Source organism: Clinocottus analis, unplaced genomic scaffold (assembly GCF_023055335.1).
Source record: "Clinocottus analis isolate CAN_PGR_092001 unplaced genomic scaffold, fCliAna1.0.p SCAF_11, whole genome shotgun sequence".
Classification (NCBI taxonomy): Eukaryota; Metazoa; Chordata; class Actinopteri; order Perciformes; family Cottidae; genus Clinocottus; species Clinocottus analis.
The window spans coordinates 3,651,741-3,671,382 of record NW_027175832.1 but is presented as its reverse complement, the minus strand read 5'-3'; the positions used below and the strand labels follow the sequence as shown (position 1 = coordinate 3,671,382).

Here is a 19,642-nt window from a genome sequence, read left to right as displayed (position 1 = left end):
GCAAATGACACGGTTGTACAAAATGTAAACCACACTTTGGTGTTTTCATTTTTACCTCTAGACTTAAGATTTCATTAAACATGTTTGTTTTTGTCTTTTTTACAAAATGTACCAAAACACTGGCGAAGAGGAAGATCTTGGGTTGATGACGACAAGAATAAATATGAACAAAATTTAAATCTCACGATTCAAACTAAAAAGGCAATCTGGTTTGAATTGACATCAAACTCTATAACTAAAGTTAAAAAAAAAAAGAAATTAACACCTTTAAAAAAGAAAACTTCTTGGTTCTGTAGATACTTTGTTCATCCCCAGGGGGGAAACAGCAGCAAGCACATCACTTAATAAATATAAATATTAAGTATGGGAAATACTCAATACATACAATAATAAAATAGCAGAGCAGAAATACATTTAAGAAAATGTAATAATAAAGATAATAAAGTGAAAGCGCTGCCAGGGTTATTAATTAAATTGAGGGAGCATCTGGCCAGATGGGATTTATTATTATATTATATATATATATTATATTTACTATATTATTACAGTCATATTGTTGGTTCAGGAGAGTCTGTGTTCAGTGAATGTCCAAACAGAAATGTTACTAAAGTCTTCAGTCAAAAGCAGAGATGCTCCAGTCATGTTTGTTGCACCTGAAATCCATCTGGGTCCTTTTTAAAGGAATAGTTTGACAATTTGTGAAATGTGCTTTTGTGTATTTGCTTTCATGAGTCGCGAGACGAGTCGTGTGATCTGTTTAATGAAAGCTACAGCGAGGAAACTGTCGGCTTCAACACAGGAAGCGGGGAAACAGTTAGACCATGAATTGATTATTTCTTTCTCTTTGTGCACATTAAATGAGATATAATGTGTTGAATAAAGAGACAGAGGTGGAATTTTTTTTTTCCTTCAACCTTGCAGCCAAATAGGAAGTGTGAGTGCTTTTCTGTCTCGGTGCTCAGGGAGACTCTACGCTGCAACATTTCTGAGAGATCACACGCGACAATATCAAAAATTACACACATTATGGTGACTTATTCCGGTCCTTCCTGCTTGCACCTCTTGCTGCAGGTCGTGTGTCGTGTTTGCTTTGGCGTGCGGCCCTGCCGGCTTCTTTAATGCTTTCAACGACTGAGTGATTTCCTGCCTGCATATGAGGGGGCTGTTCATATTTACATTTCCTCACCACAGGTTTCAGCAGCTATTGGAGGTTTTTTCTCTCTGTGTTTGTCTGCGATAGACAGTTTATGACTGTGTGTGTGTGTGTGTGCTGTGTGTGTGTTGTGTGTGTTGCCGCTAGAGATGGCAATATATTCCTGTCAGACCAGCCTGTCTGTCCTACCCTCATCTAGTGGGGGTGGAGTGTCTAAAATACATCTTTACGTCCGTCCCAAGCTGCTGTGACTGGTCTTAGTTTTTAGGCCTTTTCATTCTGGACCATCTCTGTCTTTCTGCTTTTCTTTTGCTGACTGTTTTAATACGTCAACCATTTTACTTCGGGGGATGTGGTTGCCTTTGTGGTATGTTGCATGCCAAGTAACTGTGCTCCAGTTCCTCTATGGAACTTCCTAAGTACACCGAGTCTCCACAGTCGTCTGCACAACATCGACATGTTTCTCTTTTGTGCAAAACAAATGAGACTTTCTCACTTTTGTGTTGAAAGCAGCTGTGAATGTTTCACTCAGATTATTACAATGTTCCACAAACTTCCTTCCTCTCCTGACTTTGTCTTTTTGTCGCTACTATCTTAAAACAGTAGAAGATGCTCCCTACTCTAAAATAAGATTACAACTAATGCATAAACTAGCAGTGATCTAAATAATATCAACTTAATAAAGTGAAAAAGAAATATATAAAAAAAACACCACTGAACTGGCTGTTTTCTAAAAAAACAAAAAAGCCCATATCCAGGTGATTTATATTTGTACATTTGTATGAAATATTCTTATAAAAGTAATATAATGTATCTATATATTAACTGGTCAGGGTAGAAGCACATGCACATTGTCCCAGGTTTCTAAGAATCATTAAAATAATGCATCTTAGAAAGCTGAACTAGTCTCTGAGTAGACACTCGGTGCAGCTCCACCACAGAAGGTTTGCATGAGCTTGACGGTTATCTTGTGCAGAAGCAACATTTACATGATTTTTATCCACAGAAACATGCAATGCATTGATGATAACGTGAGTCTCAGTAGTACTTCTTTTGTTCCCAGGCGTTCCTGTGCTCACTGTGAGAATATCTTCAACAATATTTCTAATAAATGCGTAATAAATACAAAATAGACTCTCTTTTATCTCCTCCTTTGATTTCCAGCGTTTCCTGAGGGAAAGTTGTTGTCCAGACATCTGAACGACGACCTGACGCTCCAGTGGAGCTGCAGATTTGTGTTAATGTGTTTTTTTTTTACACTTTGCATGGATTAAACAAACCTAATATAAAGTCTTATTAGCTTTAAAGATGGTGGGAGGCAGATTTAATTACTTTTGGGGCTTCACCCTGTTTCCAGTCGTGGAGCAAAGCCAAACAAACCAGCTGCTGCTCGTTGTTTCATATTTAATAGACGGATTGAGATTAGTCTCACGCTTCTCTTCTTTCCACCAGAGATATTCCTTTAAGAAAACTGTTGTCCTGCTGGACTTTGCTAAGGGAGTGTTATTCTCACATTGTGATTATACAGCATTTTCTTAAGTGAAGGATCTGAACACATCTTCCAACAAAAGACTGTTGATTTGCAATAAGTTTCATGTGAGGACGTTTGAGAGGTTAATTGCGTCGTATGCAAAAAACAAAGCACAATTGTAGCGTTTTTAGAAACTAAAGCCAGGCGTGTGGGCCAGGGTTATTTCAGGTAGATGTATTACCTCTCTGGTGCACACACACACACACACACACACACACACACACACACACACACACACACACACACCAGAGCTGTGGGGGTGTAAAGGGCTGTTTGACACGCAAGTTCACCACAGCTGTCAATGCACGGGCGAGTGTTTATGGAGTATAACACATGGGTGAATGTACTTTACAATAAAGTAATAATGGCACAATCAAAGCAACCAGATCCTTGTTTGCTGTTTGGTAACATCAGGATGTTGGTTCTGGGGCTTATGCTGCTTCACCGAGTTAATGAAACAGAGCAGTATCGCATCAGGTGCAGGCGCGGCAGAGTTTGAGTCCCTGTTTGCACTGCGCCATCGGTGCTGAACGACTTAACTCGTCGTGCTCCATGTACTGCAATAACTCTTTTATTTTTAATTAAATGTTTAATCGTCGTCGTCCTGGCGGTCAGACTGGTGGATAGTACAGTTTATCTGAGCTCAAGCCCCTGAGAGCTTCCTGCTGTGCAGTCCTTATCTGACTGCGCACTGCCCCAGGAAGATTAAAGGTGACGTTTAGATTTTGTCTTTTATGGTACCAAACACTAAGGTGAAGGTTTCATGTTTTGCCGCATAGCACAAATTGTTCTAACTCTCTCTCAGGAGAGTTTTCATGCACTTGATGAAGTTCAGGTTCAGTATCGGTCGGCAGTTTGAATCAGCGCGATGGAAAACAACCATTAGTGGTTGTCATTGGTGAAAGGTCATCGCTATCTCCTCTCACAGCACTCCACAATCACCAGGGTGCAGCTCACTGGCTTTAACCTTTCCCTCATTACACTGAACCTTTATACAGAAAAGGTGCAGGGGGGTCTCTTAGTTACCGTTTTTATGACAACACGAGCTTACACACATTTGCATTTTGTGACTTTGTCGACCGTCTGTCCAACCCAGTGATCACGTCATAGCTATATATCAGTGCTAAAACCAAACTTTCAGGAATTTGAACATGCTTTTCCTAAAAAAAATACTCTTTTATTGAATTTAACGCAACACAAGCAAAACTGTACAATTCAAAGTAGTCTAAAACCCTTCAGGAGTTAATATCACCAATAAAACCAAGAACTCTAAGAAGAAGATTACAAAGCATACCACATATTTAATGCCAGCTTTTTGGTACTTGACTGTTTTCAACACTGAGTGACACATTTTGGTTCCCAAAAAATAGCTGAGGTTTGACATTATATTGCTTGAAAGCTGAAATACTTCAATCATTTTGCTGCTCCAACATCAACAAGCCAGAGTTAATAGATTTTCTTAAATTCATATAAAGAAATAGTTCAACATTTAGGGGAATATGCTTATTTTCTCTCTAGTTAGATGAGCAAATATCACTGCACAGTAGCCTAAATATGAAGGCGTAGCTAAGCGTAAAGATTAGAAACACCAGGACATAACTCGCTTGGCTCTGTCTTAGCAGAGTTTACATAGTTTACATAGCAGGAGCTCTTATTTCATTGCTGTGCAGTTACTTCCTGAAATTTTTCATCACATGAGTTTGGCCTGAACCAAACTGGTTCCCCCTGCGTCCGGTGTGTTACTGCTAAGCTGTAAGCTAACTGGTAGCTGTCTCTGGCTACATTTGGAAGGGACAAATATGAGAGTAGTGACCATCTCATCAAAATACACGAGGCTGAGTGTATTTTACTTTGTTATAAACGTTCCCAACACATTGGGCTGTAGCAGAAATGAACATTTAGTCGCATCGTTTGCTCATTTAAGCTCAATTTTTCCCGATAATTCACTAGAGAAGTAGCAGAACATTCCTGCTTCAGTGAACTAGCGTCCCTTCTAGCGGCGTAAGCCTCGGACTAAGAGTCTAATCCATTTTGGTTTGGATGTATTGTCACTGAGGATCTGCATCAGTCAGCTGTCAGCGTGTGGCACAATGGGGCTGCGGCCGCCGGCCATTCGGCCTTCAGTTCACGCCACATCCTGTTTGATGAGACGACTCAGCCGACCCCGGTCTGGCACCAGTGTTGTCAGATACACAAATGAGTTCACAGTGGTGGTGGTGGAGCTTCTACCTGAGTGAACGAATAGCTACGTAGTTTCATATTAAACAAAATGCAGAAGCGGATGAAGGATATGAAGCGGTCTCAACTCGTTCTGGTTCACTTCGAGATAGAAACAAGAACTAAATGTTTCCTCTTTTTACTGATCCATTCCTTCCGACAAATCTTATTTTGATAGGTTGGTTACTGTGACGTACAAACAAATAAGGAAAACACAGTTTCCCAAAACTGTCACAATGAAATGGGGCGTGGGAACCTAAACCCACTTCCTTTTAAATCTGCAAAAATGTACTAGACTCAACTATAATCATCGTCAACAGCCACATTTGTTTGACTTTTGTTTGACCTGCACTCTACCATAATGTACTTCTCACCACTCCAAGAGCTATTTATTTCCAATGGGCTGAATAATCAAGAAAACTTGCTGGATTTAAGTCAAACGTGATTTGAAGTTGTGGCCCCACTTCACTGATAGTCGACCCACAATTGTTGCGTGAGGACAAGTTGTGGCATTAAGCTCCTTGTATGTGTTTTTGTTTCTGCAGGATATGTCGTTATCCTGGTTTGTAACATGTATGTACCAACAGCCATGTTGCTCATCACCTCTCAGGCTGGGGACTCTGTACAAACAAACACACGGCCTGCAGGGAGTCACAGGTGGATTCTGGTGTGAGCGTGTTTTCATGGTTGAACAGAGTCGCTTCACTGCAGATTCTCTGTGCTGTAAAATGACAGAGCTCTACTAAATATGTGTTTGGTCTGGTCCCCTCGTCAAAGTCAATATTCAGCATCCTCTCATAGTCGTATTTGTGGTGTCTAGTGGCTGCTGGGATGAGTTTTTAAAAGCTCATCAAAATTAAAACCTTCATTTTGACTAAACCACTTTTCTATGTTGCTATGAAGCGCAACTGTTTCCTGTATTTTGTCCAAATGAATACAGAGAGACATTTTCCTCAATGTTATTTTTTCCCTTTAAGCAGAAGACAAACAGACACACTGTTGATTCAACGGCTGTTAATGAAGACATATGACTTCATGGACTTTGTCCCTCCTTATCTGAACACTTTATAATCTGCACAGTAAATACAACAATGCGTGCAGAGTCAAGTTCACACAACACTGGAGGACAAAACCCTATGAAGCAAAGTGTGCTTCTGAATTACGGCCACGCAGTTTGAACGCATCTTTGGGGGAATTGCTTCCAAGGTGCACACAAGAATCTCTGCCATTGCTGCTCATGTCGACCAATCAGTGATCTCTCTCCTACTCAGACAGACGCATGAACAAACCTAGCACTCCCTCCTCCTCCTCCTCCTCTTTCTCCTCCTCTTCCTCCTCCTCTATGCCTATTAACGCATAAAGACGTTGCACTCTCAGTCTACTCCCACATCTACAACTCCCTTCAGCGGTTCTTCACCTCCTCTCCTCTGTGATTCATCTTGCAAACTGTGAGTTCGCTTCTGAATGCAGCTTTTTGTGACTTTCTGGACTTTGATTTATGACAAACCTTTTGAATCCTGCAGAGTATTGTAGATCGAGTCGGCACAGCTATCGATGTTTAAATGACTTGATGATGTGGCTTTATTTATTTATTGTGCTCGTAAAGTGGACAGTTCAGGCAGCGGTTTTTAACGTTTGCAAGTGCTTTTCCAGATGTGCAAAGTCTCTGTTCATTTCGCTCTTGTGAGTCACAGTAGAAAGCTCGCCCGGACACAGAAGAGGACCCAGTACGTTTCCATGTCTCATGGAAACACAGGATATTACATTGCTTATTATGGGGCAAATACTGTTATTTCCTGTTTTTTAATTTGGTGACTTAAATGGAGCGCGTGAACATGCAAGAAGTACAGGAAGCAGCAGTTAGGATCTTATGTAATTAAAAAGAAAAAAACGGAGTTGTGCAAAGAGCAAACTTTAAATTAAAGTGACATCGCTTCTGTTTTTTTTTTGTCTCTCCTATTACCTAAATAAGAGAAACAGCCCACCAGCTTTACTTCCAGTCTGACCAGCCAGCAGCTTAGATGAAGTCTCTCATTAGAGATGCTGACATCACCACAGACTTTCAGCATAATGCATTCAGCCACACCAGTGCCATAGACCTTCATGGCTCTTAAGTGATCTGAAGGCTGTTCATGATGCAGCATTTATTGATCCGCCTCTTACAGGATGTCCACTGGCTGTTTTCTCTCTGCACTGAAACCCGAGCCCCTCATTCGACACACAGCTGAGCAAACACAGCAATACTATTACTCCTTCAAGTGTGATTGATGATGTGGCTGTGTGGATGCTCTTTGGTTAGTGTGATCTTTTAATTAATATCTATCGGTTAATAACACCCCATGCACAATCAGCAGGTGTAGTGTGTAGTTACAGTGCAGTGTGTGGATCACAGGATAAAGTATCCTGTAGCATGTAAGAGCTGAGTCTTGCAGAAGTAGTAGACGATGCAAGTGTTGTGTCATCACATTGAACGTCAGCCTCACTGCAGTAATAATCCTGCTGCTGCCAACATGGTTTGTAATCTTGTGAACGTAAATCTGCATAATCTATCACTCTCATCATAATCTGAAGTTTATGTTTAAGACATAGAAACAGAAAACTATTCACGCTCATGCCTTCGGGCAATTTAGAGTCTGATTAAACTAAGCTGCATGTCTTTGAACTGTGGGAGGAAGCCGCTTCATGTTTGCTCAATCAAATTTCTTTTACCACAGTTAGTTCATAAGATTACTTTATGGAAGCAGTCTGTGGTCACGCACAAACCTAATTTGTCTCCACGCCGCTATAAACACACGAGATATGGAAGTTAAGAAATTAGGATGTTGTGCAGTGGTGTACAGTTATCTCTCTCATGTTGGGAGAAGCATGATTGACAAATTGCTGGTTAAAAGTTTCTGCATCCATCTGGTATTTAAAGAAAACAGCTCAGACAAGGTTATGTCGTTTAGAAACTTTACTTTCCGAAATGAAGATACTGTGACTCATCTCTCTGGTGCTCGTGTCACAATTTAAACAGAACTTTTAAATAACAGGATGAATGAGGCCGAGAGTCAAAGTAACTTCATAAACCACATATCTCTAAACTTCTTATGCACATCCATCTTGTCATATGTTTTGCCACAATGCCTTTTTGAGAATAGCTAGTCGGAGAATAAAGAAGAAGAGTAATAGTCCGATTCAAATGTCAAATGGACTTTATGTTTAAAGATCCCAGCAGCGACTTATGTACATGCGAATAGTTACCAGATGTGACAGCAGCAGCGATACAGAAAACCGGTTTCAGAACCGGTTTGTTTGGTTTAGTCTATATGTTCGAAAGCCCAAACAAGGCAAGAGACCTCCTGTTAACAAAGCACATGTATTTATAACCGCTGTGCGGTTGTCTCTTTCATGTGAAATCCACAGCTTCACACAAGCGTATAGTTCATGAAACACACATTGATGCCGAAATTATAACTTCCTCACATTTTGTTGGTATGTTCTCTTCGTTGTTGGCTGCATCTCCGAGTCCTCGGGTTGGTCTGGATTTACAAGATTCCCTTTGTAGCAACGTTTTGCAAGGCAAAAATATTAAAATCGCTCGCTGTCTTTCACTGTCTCGCTCTGGCCTCGTGCATCTCCATATTTACTCTCTTCCTCTGTCTTTCTTCACGCCCGTCTTCCTCTCAGAGCCACCATGGTTTCCCATAAGGAGTTTGTGGGTGCAGGGAAGCAGCCGGGGCTGCAGGTGTGGCGCATCGAGAACTTGGACCTGAAGCCGGTTCCCAAGGCTCTGCACGGCAGCTTCTTCACCGGGGACGCCTACCTGATGCTCTTCACCACCTCGGCTCCTTCATACAACATACACATGTGGCTGGGTAAGACATGGACACGTGCACCCGACCGTGATGTCTTCGACGACTAGAAATGAGTCTCTTCCTGTTCATCTTGCTTTATGAAAAATGGTTTTGGCCTCCCCAATTGTGATTTTGTGGTTTAATCACTTCTCATATAAAATCCTGTTGTTTAAATGACAATACAACTTAAAGTGGGTAAGTCAAATATTACCAATTTAAAAGGAACTGTCCCCAAAGCTTGTACACGTGCAGTGCCTGCACATGGTCGCGGTAAAAACCTTCGGGTGAGACCAACTGAGCGATTGAAACTCCCTCATGTCCTCGCAGCACCGCAGCTGTAGTTTTGAAGGGCCTATTGATGAGATTAGGATTCGTTCCAAGGAAACATCCTGTGCAGCATGAGTCACTGAAAATATCATCTTCAGAAGTCATACCACTTCGAGAAATTCCACTCGGCCGCACAGCTCCGTCTCTGTGCCGTCGGCTCTCCTTTAAGGTTCAGTTCAGGCCTCTGCGGAGTGAACAAAGACACCAACAACTTTAAACCCTAAATTGAAGGCAAAGTCTTTTCATTTCCTTTGCATAACAATAATAGGAACTTCAACAAATACGTCTTCTGGATTACACTCGTACGTCACAAGAGACCGGTCCCTGCATGTTTGCAGTGTTTCCTGCCGTGTCAGCACACGGACCGCCCTTTTAGTTCTCTACCGGCATTGTAACTATCTGTGAGACGCTGAAGTAGAAAGAACATGAGAACATAATTAATCCCTCTGTCTGGGATCAATGTTAGTCATAAAGAATCATGGAATAGTTGTGTTGTGTGCCGTCTGACATTAATAGCAGGATACGAAGTGCAGATGCTGCAGATGTGGTTGATTTAAAGACTTAAGGCCTGACTCAGAGGTCCCGTAAGGTCACTGCAGAAACTTAAAGGCTGTAGTTTGCTCTGCACATGTGAAATGTCTGAATGCTCTGATGACAAACTCCACTCATGAGCGTCCGTCTGATGCAATTAGAGTATAAAAATAACTGTGAAAAAGACGATTTGACTATGAGTGTCTCTTTCCTGCAGGGGACGCGTGCTCACAGGATGAGAGTGGAGCAGCTGCCATCTTTTCCACACAGCTGGATGACTTCCTGGGCGGTGGGCCGGTGCAGTACAGGGAGCTGCAGAACTCTGAATCCAACACCTTTCTGGGATACTTCAAGTCAGGAATCAAGTACCAGGTGAGCTCCATCGAAGAGCCCGTTGGACTGGTGGTTTGAATGAAAATACTCTGGAGCGGAGGCTCCCAACGTGGCGGGTCAGGTAAACATCATGCCAGCTAAACATCGGCGTGTTAGAGTTGTCATTGTGAGTATATTAGCATGCTGACGTTAGCATTAAGTTGAGCCTTACAGAGCTCAACTTAATGCTTCTTTTGAAAGCGTTTCTTTTGAAATACTGCACAGATTTCCCTTTTTTAGGCCTCTAAAGATTTTTAAAACAGTTTTAGAAGGTAAAATCCCAAATAACTTCTCACTGAAAGGTCACAAATAGATGTCGCTGTGTGTATTAAAGACTTACAAGACAAGAGGGTTGGGACCATTGATCTAGCGGTTAATGACTCATTCATGAAACATTTATATTGTCTGCTATTATAGTGAGCAATACATTTATATTGCTCACTATAAATATAAAGTGAGCAATTAAAAGGTTACGGTAAAAAACATTTTATCGCATAAAAAGTGAAAGTTATGTTGGCAAAATAAAAAGACAAATGGATCGTCGACCTGTCTCCAGACTACATATATCTGCAGGGCTTAATGATTGTCGGCATTTCATAAACTTTGCCAAACATTGAAGCTGAGGAGTCTGAAGTTCAGAGGGAACACAACCTTCCCCTTTCGCTACTGCGAGGGAGTGTCTGCCCAGCTCACGGGCCGACACGGAGGCAACCACCCTGTTCAGAGGACATTTTGAAAACAGGCCACTCTTTTAACCAGCCATCTGTTTCACATTGCCATGAAAAACCATCCAAACCCCCTTTCTGGCTCTCGCTGGGTATAATTAGGCCAAAGTCTTGTTTACTGCTTTTGCAAAAGTTGGAGGGTGGAAACTCTGCTCTGCACATGTGCAGAACCGCAGTTCAGACACAGTGTTGTTCAGAAAAAGAGAGCCAGAACTAAACCTCATTATCTCTTCATGCTTTTGGTAACTCCACTGTTAGGAAACAATCCTGCCATTAGAATAAACAGAGCCTGCATTGTTACCAGGGACTTTTTTTTTTTACTGCGTCTCTCTCTTGAGAAAGATGAACAGCAACAAAGCGTTTTTTTGAAGAATCCACTCTTCCAGATGCTAACAGGACTCTGTGCCTTTGTGGGTAAATGCTGAGCCCTCGACAGAAGTTTTATAAACAACAACCTCCCTCATTTGTTCCCGTGAAGTGACAATAGTCGATGATAAAAGTGCATCACACGTCCCGGTATGAGAGCAGTCCCATTGATTTTTCTGTCGTACTCTCTGTTGCTCATCTGCTGCGCATTATTTGCATGCCTTGTAAATACCTGTTTTGTTTAATGGCTTCACTGAGGATGGCACATATCCAGACAATCCTGCCTCCCAGGTACACCGCTGTTGCACAGAACAGACGTGATCCTGCTTTCCAGAAACAGGCTTCATGTCTGTTTACTTTGTGCCCTTTATTAAGGCATATTTGCTTTGTAAGCTGTCTTATTATTTGGCAGCGCAATTTACGGCTTTTATATTTCTTTGAGGGTTTTCACTGTGTTGCGTCAATCTCGATTCCCCCTCAATGTTAATCTCAGTGCCTAATCCTAACCTCTGAGTCGTGCATTAGTGACTCCGTCTCTTGTGGTTCTGGACCTAAAACTGTGCACATGATGTCAAATTTTCTTCCACGACACTTCTACTGTACTCGTGTACAAGTTTCAAACGAAGCCAAAGTTTCCCCTTTCCATAACCTCACATAAATTATGATTTGTTCTTACAGAAAGGGGGCGTGGCCTCAGGTTTCCAGCATGTGGTGACCAATGATATGAACGTGAAGCGCCTGCTGCATCTCAAGGGTCGGAGGGCCATCAGAGCAACAGAGGTGGAAATGTCCTGGGCCAGCTTCAACAAGGGAGACTGCTTCATCGTGGACCTGGGCGAGGTAAGCTGGGCTTGATCTGTTCTAGTGTGTGTGTAAAAGGGTATACATGGACGATGCTTGTATATTGTGTATATAACTAATGCGTATTGTCTCCCTGGTTGTCACCAAATCAGTCAGTACTGAAATCTGAGCGTAATAAAAGTATGATTTCCTGTCTCTCCCGCTCCCGCAGCATATCTATCAGTGGTGCGGCAGTGAGTGCAACCGATTCGAGAGGCTGAAGGCCTCTGAGGTCGGCATCGACATCAGAGATAACGAGAGAAACGGCAGAGCCAAACTGCACATGGTGGAGGAGGGGGAAGAGCCGGCGGAAATAATAAAGGTGACACAGAATTACACACGCACACGCACACGCACACACACACATCTCAGCCACACATTGAAGATTTGACCCCAAAGTTGGTTACTTGTGAGCGGAAGCTGTGAGGGTTATTTATGCACTTTACGGCCGGCCAGTGATTGGTCATCGTGGGAACGAGAGGACACAATGCTGTCCTTTGTATTGTGCTGCTTCTGAGCCAACTCTGTGCCAAGGCGGTATTGTAAACACTTCCTTTACAGCAAGAGAGGAGGGTAAACTCCAGAGAGGCCTAATGAATGAAAGAGAGTGAGGAGAGCGGAGGGAGGGGGGGTTTAATTATTTTTTAAATCCATCAAGATTGTTTTTAATCTGAGAAAAGCTGTAGAATGCAGTCTATGAAACAAACGTATCTGTGTATAAAAACTAAGTTGTAACTTTGGACACAAGTGATGTGATACTCATGAGAACAAGAGGAGAACCATAATGAATCCCTCTGGCTCTGAAGGCTCTGGGGCCAAAACCCACCATCGCACCGAGTACTGCGGACGACGAGAAGGTGGACACCTCCAACAGGAAGAAGGGCGCCCTCTACATGGTGAGTGATGTAAGTGTAAGAACCTTTTTTTTTTTACTATACTGTCCTATACTGTGTGTGTGTGTATATATAAATATATATATATATATATATATATATATATATATATATATATATATATATATATATATATATATATATATATATATTTATATATATATGATTTGTTCTTACTTGTATATGTATAAAATTACATATACAAAATATAAAAACTAATTATTATATTTTATATATATATTATATATATATATTTGTAATTTTGCGCATATATATACATATATATGCACAAAATTATGAATATATATATGTATATTCATAATTTTGTGCATATATATGCCTTGTAATTACCTGTTTTATGTATATGTGACTTTGATTTCTTGGTTGTAAATAATATTTCATAACCCATACTACGGAGGGATCTTTACCTAAAGTAGGGTTTAAAATTCATCCTTATAATTGTGCTGCATTCTTGTGCTACTGATTTGATTTTGAAAATCAAAACTTAAATATTATAGCCTGGATACAGTCAAATTGAGTTACAAAGGTGCCTGCATATTTTATTTTTTCATGGATTTACGAGTTACTGAACATCAGACTGCATGAAATAAATATGTCTGTAGCTCACGAGCTCATATGATGAAGTCTGCACTTCTACATTCAACAATTACCAATTTAGACCTGAAGAATATGCATTTAATATGACGCTGTTGAGGAAACACGTTGGGAGCAGAGCTGACGCTGTGCCGCTGCTTCCCAGATCTCTGATGCCTCTGGCTCCATGAAGGTGTCCTCCGTGGCTCCGTCCAGTCCCTTCAAACAGGTCATGTTGTCTCCTGAGGAGTGCTACATTCTGGACAACGGGGTGGACAAGAACATCTTTGTTTGGAAAGGTGCCCTCCGCATTACAGAAAGAACAATAATAGTCATTAGGTAGCTCCTTCCATAGATTGGCCTTCTCATCGTGTCATGTCTTCTCTCACTCCGACCAGGTCCCAAGGCCAACATGGCGGAGCGTAGAGCAGCCATGTCCGCGGGCCAGCAGTTCATCAAAGACAAGGGGTACTCCAATAAGACACAGGTAAAGCTGACAGTAAAGAAAGGGTTACTGCCATGTCAAAGATGCAGGTGATTAAAAGTCCCTCTTTCCCTTACAGATCCAGGTACTTCCTGCAGGAGCTGAGACGACTTTGTTCAAGCAGTTCTTCAGCGACTGGAGGGACAAAGACGAGACCACGGGCCCCACTAAGGCCTACACCATCGGGCGCATCGCCAAAGTGGACCAGGTGCCCTTCGATGCCACCACCCTGCACTCCAACAAGGCCATGGCAGCCCAGCACGGCATGGTGGATGACGGGAAGGGCAAGGTCCAGGTACGAATGTGTTGAAAGCTTAAAAATAAAAAGATAAGACCCCGATAAAACGGTGCGGTGAGGTAAAAAACTGATTGTGGTTTGGCTTTCAGATTTGGCGTGTGGAGGGCGAAAGGGTGCCTGTGGATCCCTCCGCCTACGGCCACTTCTACGGGGGAGACTGTTACCTCATCCTCTACAGCTACAGACTGGGAGGCCGCGAGCAACACATCATTTACACCTGGTGGGTAAAAAACTAAAATCCATACGAACACATATGTGCAGTGCAATTGGTGCAATAGAGAGGGAACTGCAGGCTGCTGTTGGGCACGAACACACACTTCCCCACCACACCCAGTCTAAGATCTGTCCTGACTATGTGTGTGTGTGTGTGTGTGTGTGTGTTCCTGCAGGCAAGGGCTGAAGTGCACACAGGATGAACTGGCAGCTTCGGCATTTCTCACAGTGAAGCTTGATGACTCAATGGGAGGATCCCCAGTTCAGGTGAGAGCTTAATAACAACAAGCTAAAACAAGTTTAGATTCTGCACACACCCCTCATGGTAATCATGTGTTTGACACCAGACTTGGCGGTTACTGAAGGGTATTTATAGACATAATGCTGTTGTTAATTAAGAGTTTTAATCTGGATATGACTTGTGGAAGGTGAGTAAGCCAAATAACATGTAATGTCTACTTTCTTAGTAATGAGCTCATTATATTTTTTATTTATGTTTTACTTTCGTGGGTGCATGAAAAGATGAGTTATAGTAGAAGAGCATCATGGCTGCCCCGTGAAGCGCTGTGGACAAACTTTTAGTGCATATGATGGTTCAGCTTCTCAAATTAAATGTCTGTGAAAACAGATTATTATAGAGAATTAAGTACAGCAGATCGCGCAAACGTCTCACTCAGAGCTTCAGTCTAAAAACAAGCAGCAGAGGGCAGTGTCCCTGTACTGTTCATATTGTGAATTCACTCTTCTGACTTTATTTATATTTGATGTGGACATCACAATGGCATTAGAATAACTAACACATATCTATGCACAAAAGAAAACCAGATGCACTGTGTTGAGTGTATATAGCGAATGCTATTTTCCAACACCTGTCCACAGGAGGCTTTTTTAAATAAATAAATGAATAAAATTTACAGTATATATATAATAAAATGTGATAAAATGGAATAAAAAAGAGAATACATCCACATATACATCCATAGATACATACACAAAGTATGAGGCAGTTAAATGTGTGACCAATGTTGTTTTTAACCATAATTTAAGACCTTTATTAAAAACCTTCAATTAGCTTTTCCTTAAAAACTGCACTTCCGTATACTTACCACATACTAATGTCAGTGTTTACAACATCTTCCTTGCTATAACAAGTGCCACCACATCACCAATTTAATGTTTTTGATTTTTAAAGGCATCACAACATTGGTACAACTTGTAATTATTAAAAGACAATCCCTCACCAACTATGACGACATTAAATAGAATCTCAACCGTGACATACTTTCTACATTTCCCTCCTTTCCGGTGTACAGGTGGTTTTGTATTTGAGATTACTGGATACGCTGACATCCAATATCTTTTTTTTCTTCACTTGATTTCGAATCTATTACTCCATGTTCCATCACCGATTGGGTAAACTAGAATAGTCATGAGATGGTGACGTTTATGATGTCCCCATCATAGGTGAGAGTGACTCAGGGTCAGGAGCCTGCACACCTGATGAGTCTGTTCCAGGGCAAACCCATGATCATCCACAGCGGGGGAACGTCACGCAAAGGTGGGCAGTCGCAAAGCGGCAGCAGTCGCCTCTTCCACATCCGGCAGAGCTCTTCCCGCGCTACCCGCGCCGTGGAGGTGAGTTTTTCCGCCAGCGCGTGGGTTTGTGTCGTCGCACCTTCCATTTCCACCTCTCACCTGTCTCCGCGTGTTCCCTCAGGTGGAGGTCTGCGCTTCCAGTCTGAACACCAACGATGTGTTCGTGCTCAAGACCCCGAACGCCTTGTATGTGTGGCGGGGCGTGGGTGCCAGTGACGAGGAGATGGAGGCCGCCAAGCATGTGGTGGGCTTCCTGGGTGGCAGTGCCACCCATGTGTCCGAGGGCAGCGAGCCAGGTGGGTGTCCTCTGAAAACCAAAATAGACTATTGTGTAATAATAGCTTTTGACGTAAGCTGGTGCTATTAGCACCAGGTGTCAGAGGCCGACAATACTCTTTCCAGCCAGACAGAACAGCCAATGTGGCTATTTTCACCTGGGTGTCTATAGCACGGCAGTAACAAGCGCTCCAGTATGTGACACATCAGATACTGTTTGTGTATATGTAGATTATTGTTGGAATATTTCTCCTGAACCCAACCAAGTATTTATGTTTTTGTAACTTAACCAAACTGCGATTGAAAACGGAAAATAATAATCATCAAAATATAAATGTAAAACTCGAGTTCTTAAGTTACATTTTTAACTTGTGGGTGTAAATAGCTGAATAAATAGTTGAATAGATACCGTGCGACTATTCCCGGTTGCAAGTAGACTCGGATTCACTTAATATTTACCCCTCATTAGAATAAACTGGAAGTATTAGTAGGGAGGTGTTTTGTTTTCTTCACCTGCCCTAGGATGATTATAAAGGGAGGATGCACCATTGTTTGTTGAACACATCATACTCATTAGTCTAATGGCTTTGTCGTGGTATGAAGCCAAAAGTAAAATGAAAAATCAATTATGCTTCATTTAAGTATTTGGACTCATTTTGACATAACTTTGAGGATCAAAATAACTCAACTGTTTTTTTTACAAAACAAATGTCACTGATTGTCCTAATCAAGATACTAGATGTTAAAAGCTCAAAATGAAAGGCCTTACGTATGTTTCCATGTTTTTCATGAACAGATGATGCATTTGATAACAGACTGTCCCAAAGAGGTCACGATTCACTTAATAATTAAACAAACAAAAGCATGAAATATGGGATGAACTACTTGGAGCTGACGGATGTTGTACTTTCTTCTTGCTCAGGTGATTTCTGGGCTGCTCTTGGCGGCAAGAAGGATTATCAAACCTCCAAGAGTCTGCAGAACATGGTCAAGGCCCCGCGTCTGTTTGGCTGCTCCAACAAAACGGGAAAACTTAGTGTGAGTGAAATGATAAGAGTACAATCTGTTTTTGTGGAGCACTTTGTTTGGCTCAGCCTATCAACACAGTTACGTTAATATAACATAGTTTACACTCACAATCTACACACAATCAGACGACATTTTCTCCCGCTCTGTCTATCAGGTTGAAGAAGTACCAGGGGATTTCACGCAGGCAGATCTGGCCACTGATGATGTCATGCTCCTGGATACCTGGGACCAGGTAAGATGAGCCCTCTGTCGTCATCGTGAGACGTTGCAGAAACATGCCCGATGTGTAAACTGCCTTCATGAAATTCAAAGACTCCACAGACGACACAAAGGCCAAAGTACTCTTCACACTCTGCATCGCTGGAGACTATTTGAATGGTTGTATGTGTTTCTTGTCTCTGTAGGTCTTCCTTTGGGTTGGCAAAGAGGCGAATGCAGAGGAAAAGACTGGAGCTCCCAAAATAGGTTTGTTGCTTGAACCCTAAAGAAACACACATATTGTCCACACAGATCCTACTGGCTTGTTTTAGATACTGGCTACTAGAAAGCATACCGTTCATAAATCATCCTCTCAGGGTCACATAAAAAGGATGCAACTGTGTCTCTGTCAAGACCAGGATATCAAACTACTTTATTAAAATATGTTTACTAATCCCAGAGACTTTCAGGGAAGGGCATGATGGTTGCATGTATTCAACATCTTAAAGCTGCATTGATCAATACTTTTATATGAACAAGAGGAAATCTATGCGTAATGTGAGAGGGGTTGTCTGAGTGACACACGATGATCCCCCAACTCTGCAGTTCCCTTCAGCTCGAGGGATTTATTTGAGTGTCTTCGGGATCACCATCATGTTACGTATTATCTCTTTCTGTCACTGAGTCAGAAGTGTCTCTCCATCTATCAATCCCTCTGTCTACTTCTTGTCATGCAGCAAAAGACTACGTCGACTCAGACCCATCCGGTCGTCGGGGACTGCCCATCACCACCATCAAACAGGGAGCAGAGCCTCCAACTTTCACTGGCTGGTTCCAGGCCTGGGACTCCAAGATGTGGGAGATGGATCCATTGGATAGAATCCGTGCCCGTTTCCAAGCATAAAACCAAAGGCCCTTTCTACCAGTCTGGCTTCTTGGCTGTCCAACACCTCCGAATGCAATTTCATTTATCTCAACTCCAATCCCTAAGTGCCAAAACCAATGTTATCACTATTATCAGGTCGTATGGCTGCCTCTATGCCTTGGTCACGGTGCAGCACACCGGACTTTAGAAACAAGAATGCAACGCATCGGTTGTCACATGACTTCCTGTCGCAACAATATCTTTAATTGATAGTGGTTTATTGATCTGTTGCATCCATCAGCACGTCTTGATCTAAGTCCGTAATATGAATCCCACATAGGAAAGGAAGCCATTTTAGACAGCTGGAGATATCCTGGAGATATGTTTCTCTCTGCACTCTCTGAAGACAGCATCATGCTTTCCTTTCTGCCTGTCGCAACAGCCTTGTTTTCCATAACCAACTAGTATGTCAGAAACAGTTCACTCCATTACTACGCTGTGTTTACATGTGTTTTATCGTTGGTACTGGAATGATGTACACTTTCTAGAAATTGCATGCAGCATTTTTTTTTTTAGCATTTTCTGTGCTTGTGAATTTTAAAAGGCGTACGTGTGTCTGTTGTCTTCATTACTTGACACTGAAATGCTCACCAGGATGGCTTTAAATAAAACTCCTAGCATTTTAAACCTGTGATTTCTATTTGATTATTTTGTAGGCTAATGAGAGGAATTAGATTAACGTTAATCTAAAACCACCAGCACCACCAGAGTTTATAATTTATGTCAGAAGGTTTAAAATCCAGCTTGTGCTAAGTCTGTCATGTTCTCTCGGGGAGATAACATGGGATCTCGTTGCACTTGCAGCATCTGTCTAAGTAGGAAGAAGACATAAAAGCACAGTTCACCAAGCCAAAGTTCTTGAATGTGTAAGGTACTTGGCATTAAAACCGTTTTTGATTGTGCTGTCATCAGATACAGGTTTCTTAGAGAAGAAACAGCAGCGAGCATTACAACCTGTACATTTGTATATCCTGCAACGATACTGTGAATTGAGACATTACGCAACTTGCAGGACACACATAATACAACCTCAGTGGAAAGCCTCATTGACCCAAAACATCCTATGAATGAATAAGAAAAAAACATTCTTCAAGGCTGTTAAATGAACCTTTTTATTATAGCTAATCTTATACATACATATTGCTGTGACGATACCTGTGTAATGAAAACACCTTATTTGATTAAAGGAGATCATGTGATGTGATAAAGCTCCAGAACAAATGAAGAAATGGACTTAG

The 19,642-nt window shown here is 41.8% G+C and overlaps 1 protein-coding gene across 2 annotated transcripts; it reads left to right on the top strand.

The window, feature by feature from the left end:
• The first annotated feature begins 6,245 nt into the window (after positions 1-6,245).
• scinlb (scinderin like b) lies at positions 6,246-19,031 on the top strand. 2 transcript variants are annotated; one of them, XM_068602779.1, is made up of 17 exons: positions 6,246-6,349; positions 8,571-8,758; positions 9,813-9,967; positions 11,737-11,898; positions 12,071-12,220; positions 12,705-12,794; positions 13,552-13,684; positions 13,784-13,872; positions 13,949-14,164; positions 14,257-14,387; positions 14,557-14,647; positions 15,845-16,015; positions 16,098-16,272; positions 17,175-17,290; positions 17,436-17,513; positions 17,686-17,746; positions 18,217-19,031. In XM_068602779.1, exons 2-17 carry the CDS (start codon positions 8,578-8,580, stop codon positions 18,381-18,383), a joined length of 2,166 nt encoding a protein of 721 aa, XP_068458880.1. In that variant the 5' UTR covers positions 6,246-6,349; positions 8,571-8,577; the 3' UTR covers positions 18,384-19,031. The 2 variants fall into 2 exon arrangements, with proteins under 2 accessions (XP_068458880.1, XP_068458874.1); XM_068602773.1 differs by having other exon boundaries at positions 12,705-12,803.
• The last annotated feature ends 611 nt before the right edge of the window (positions 19,032-19,642 follow it).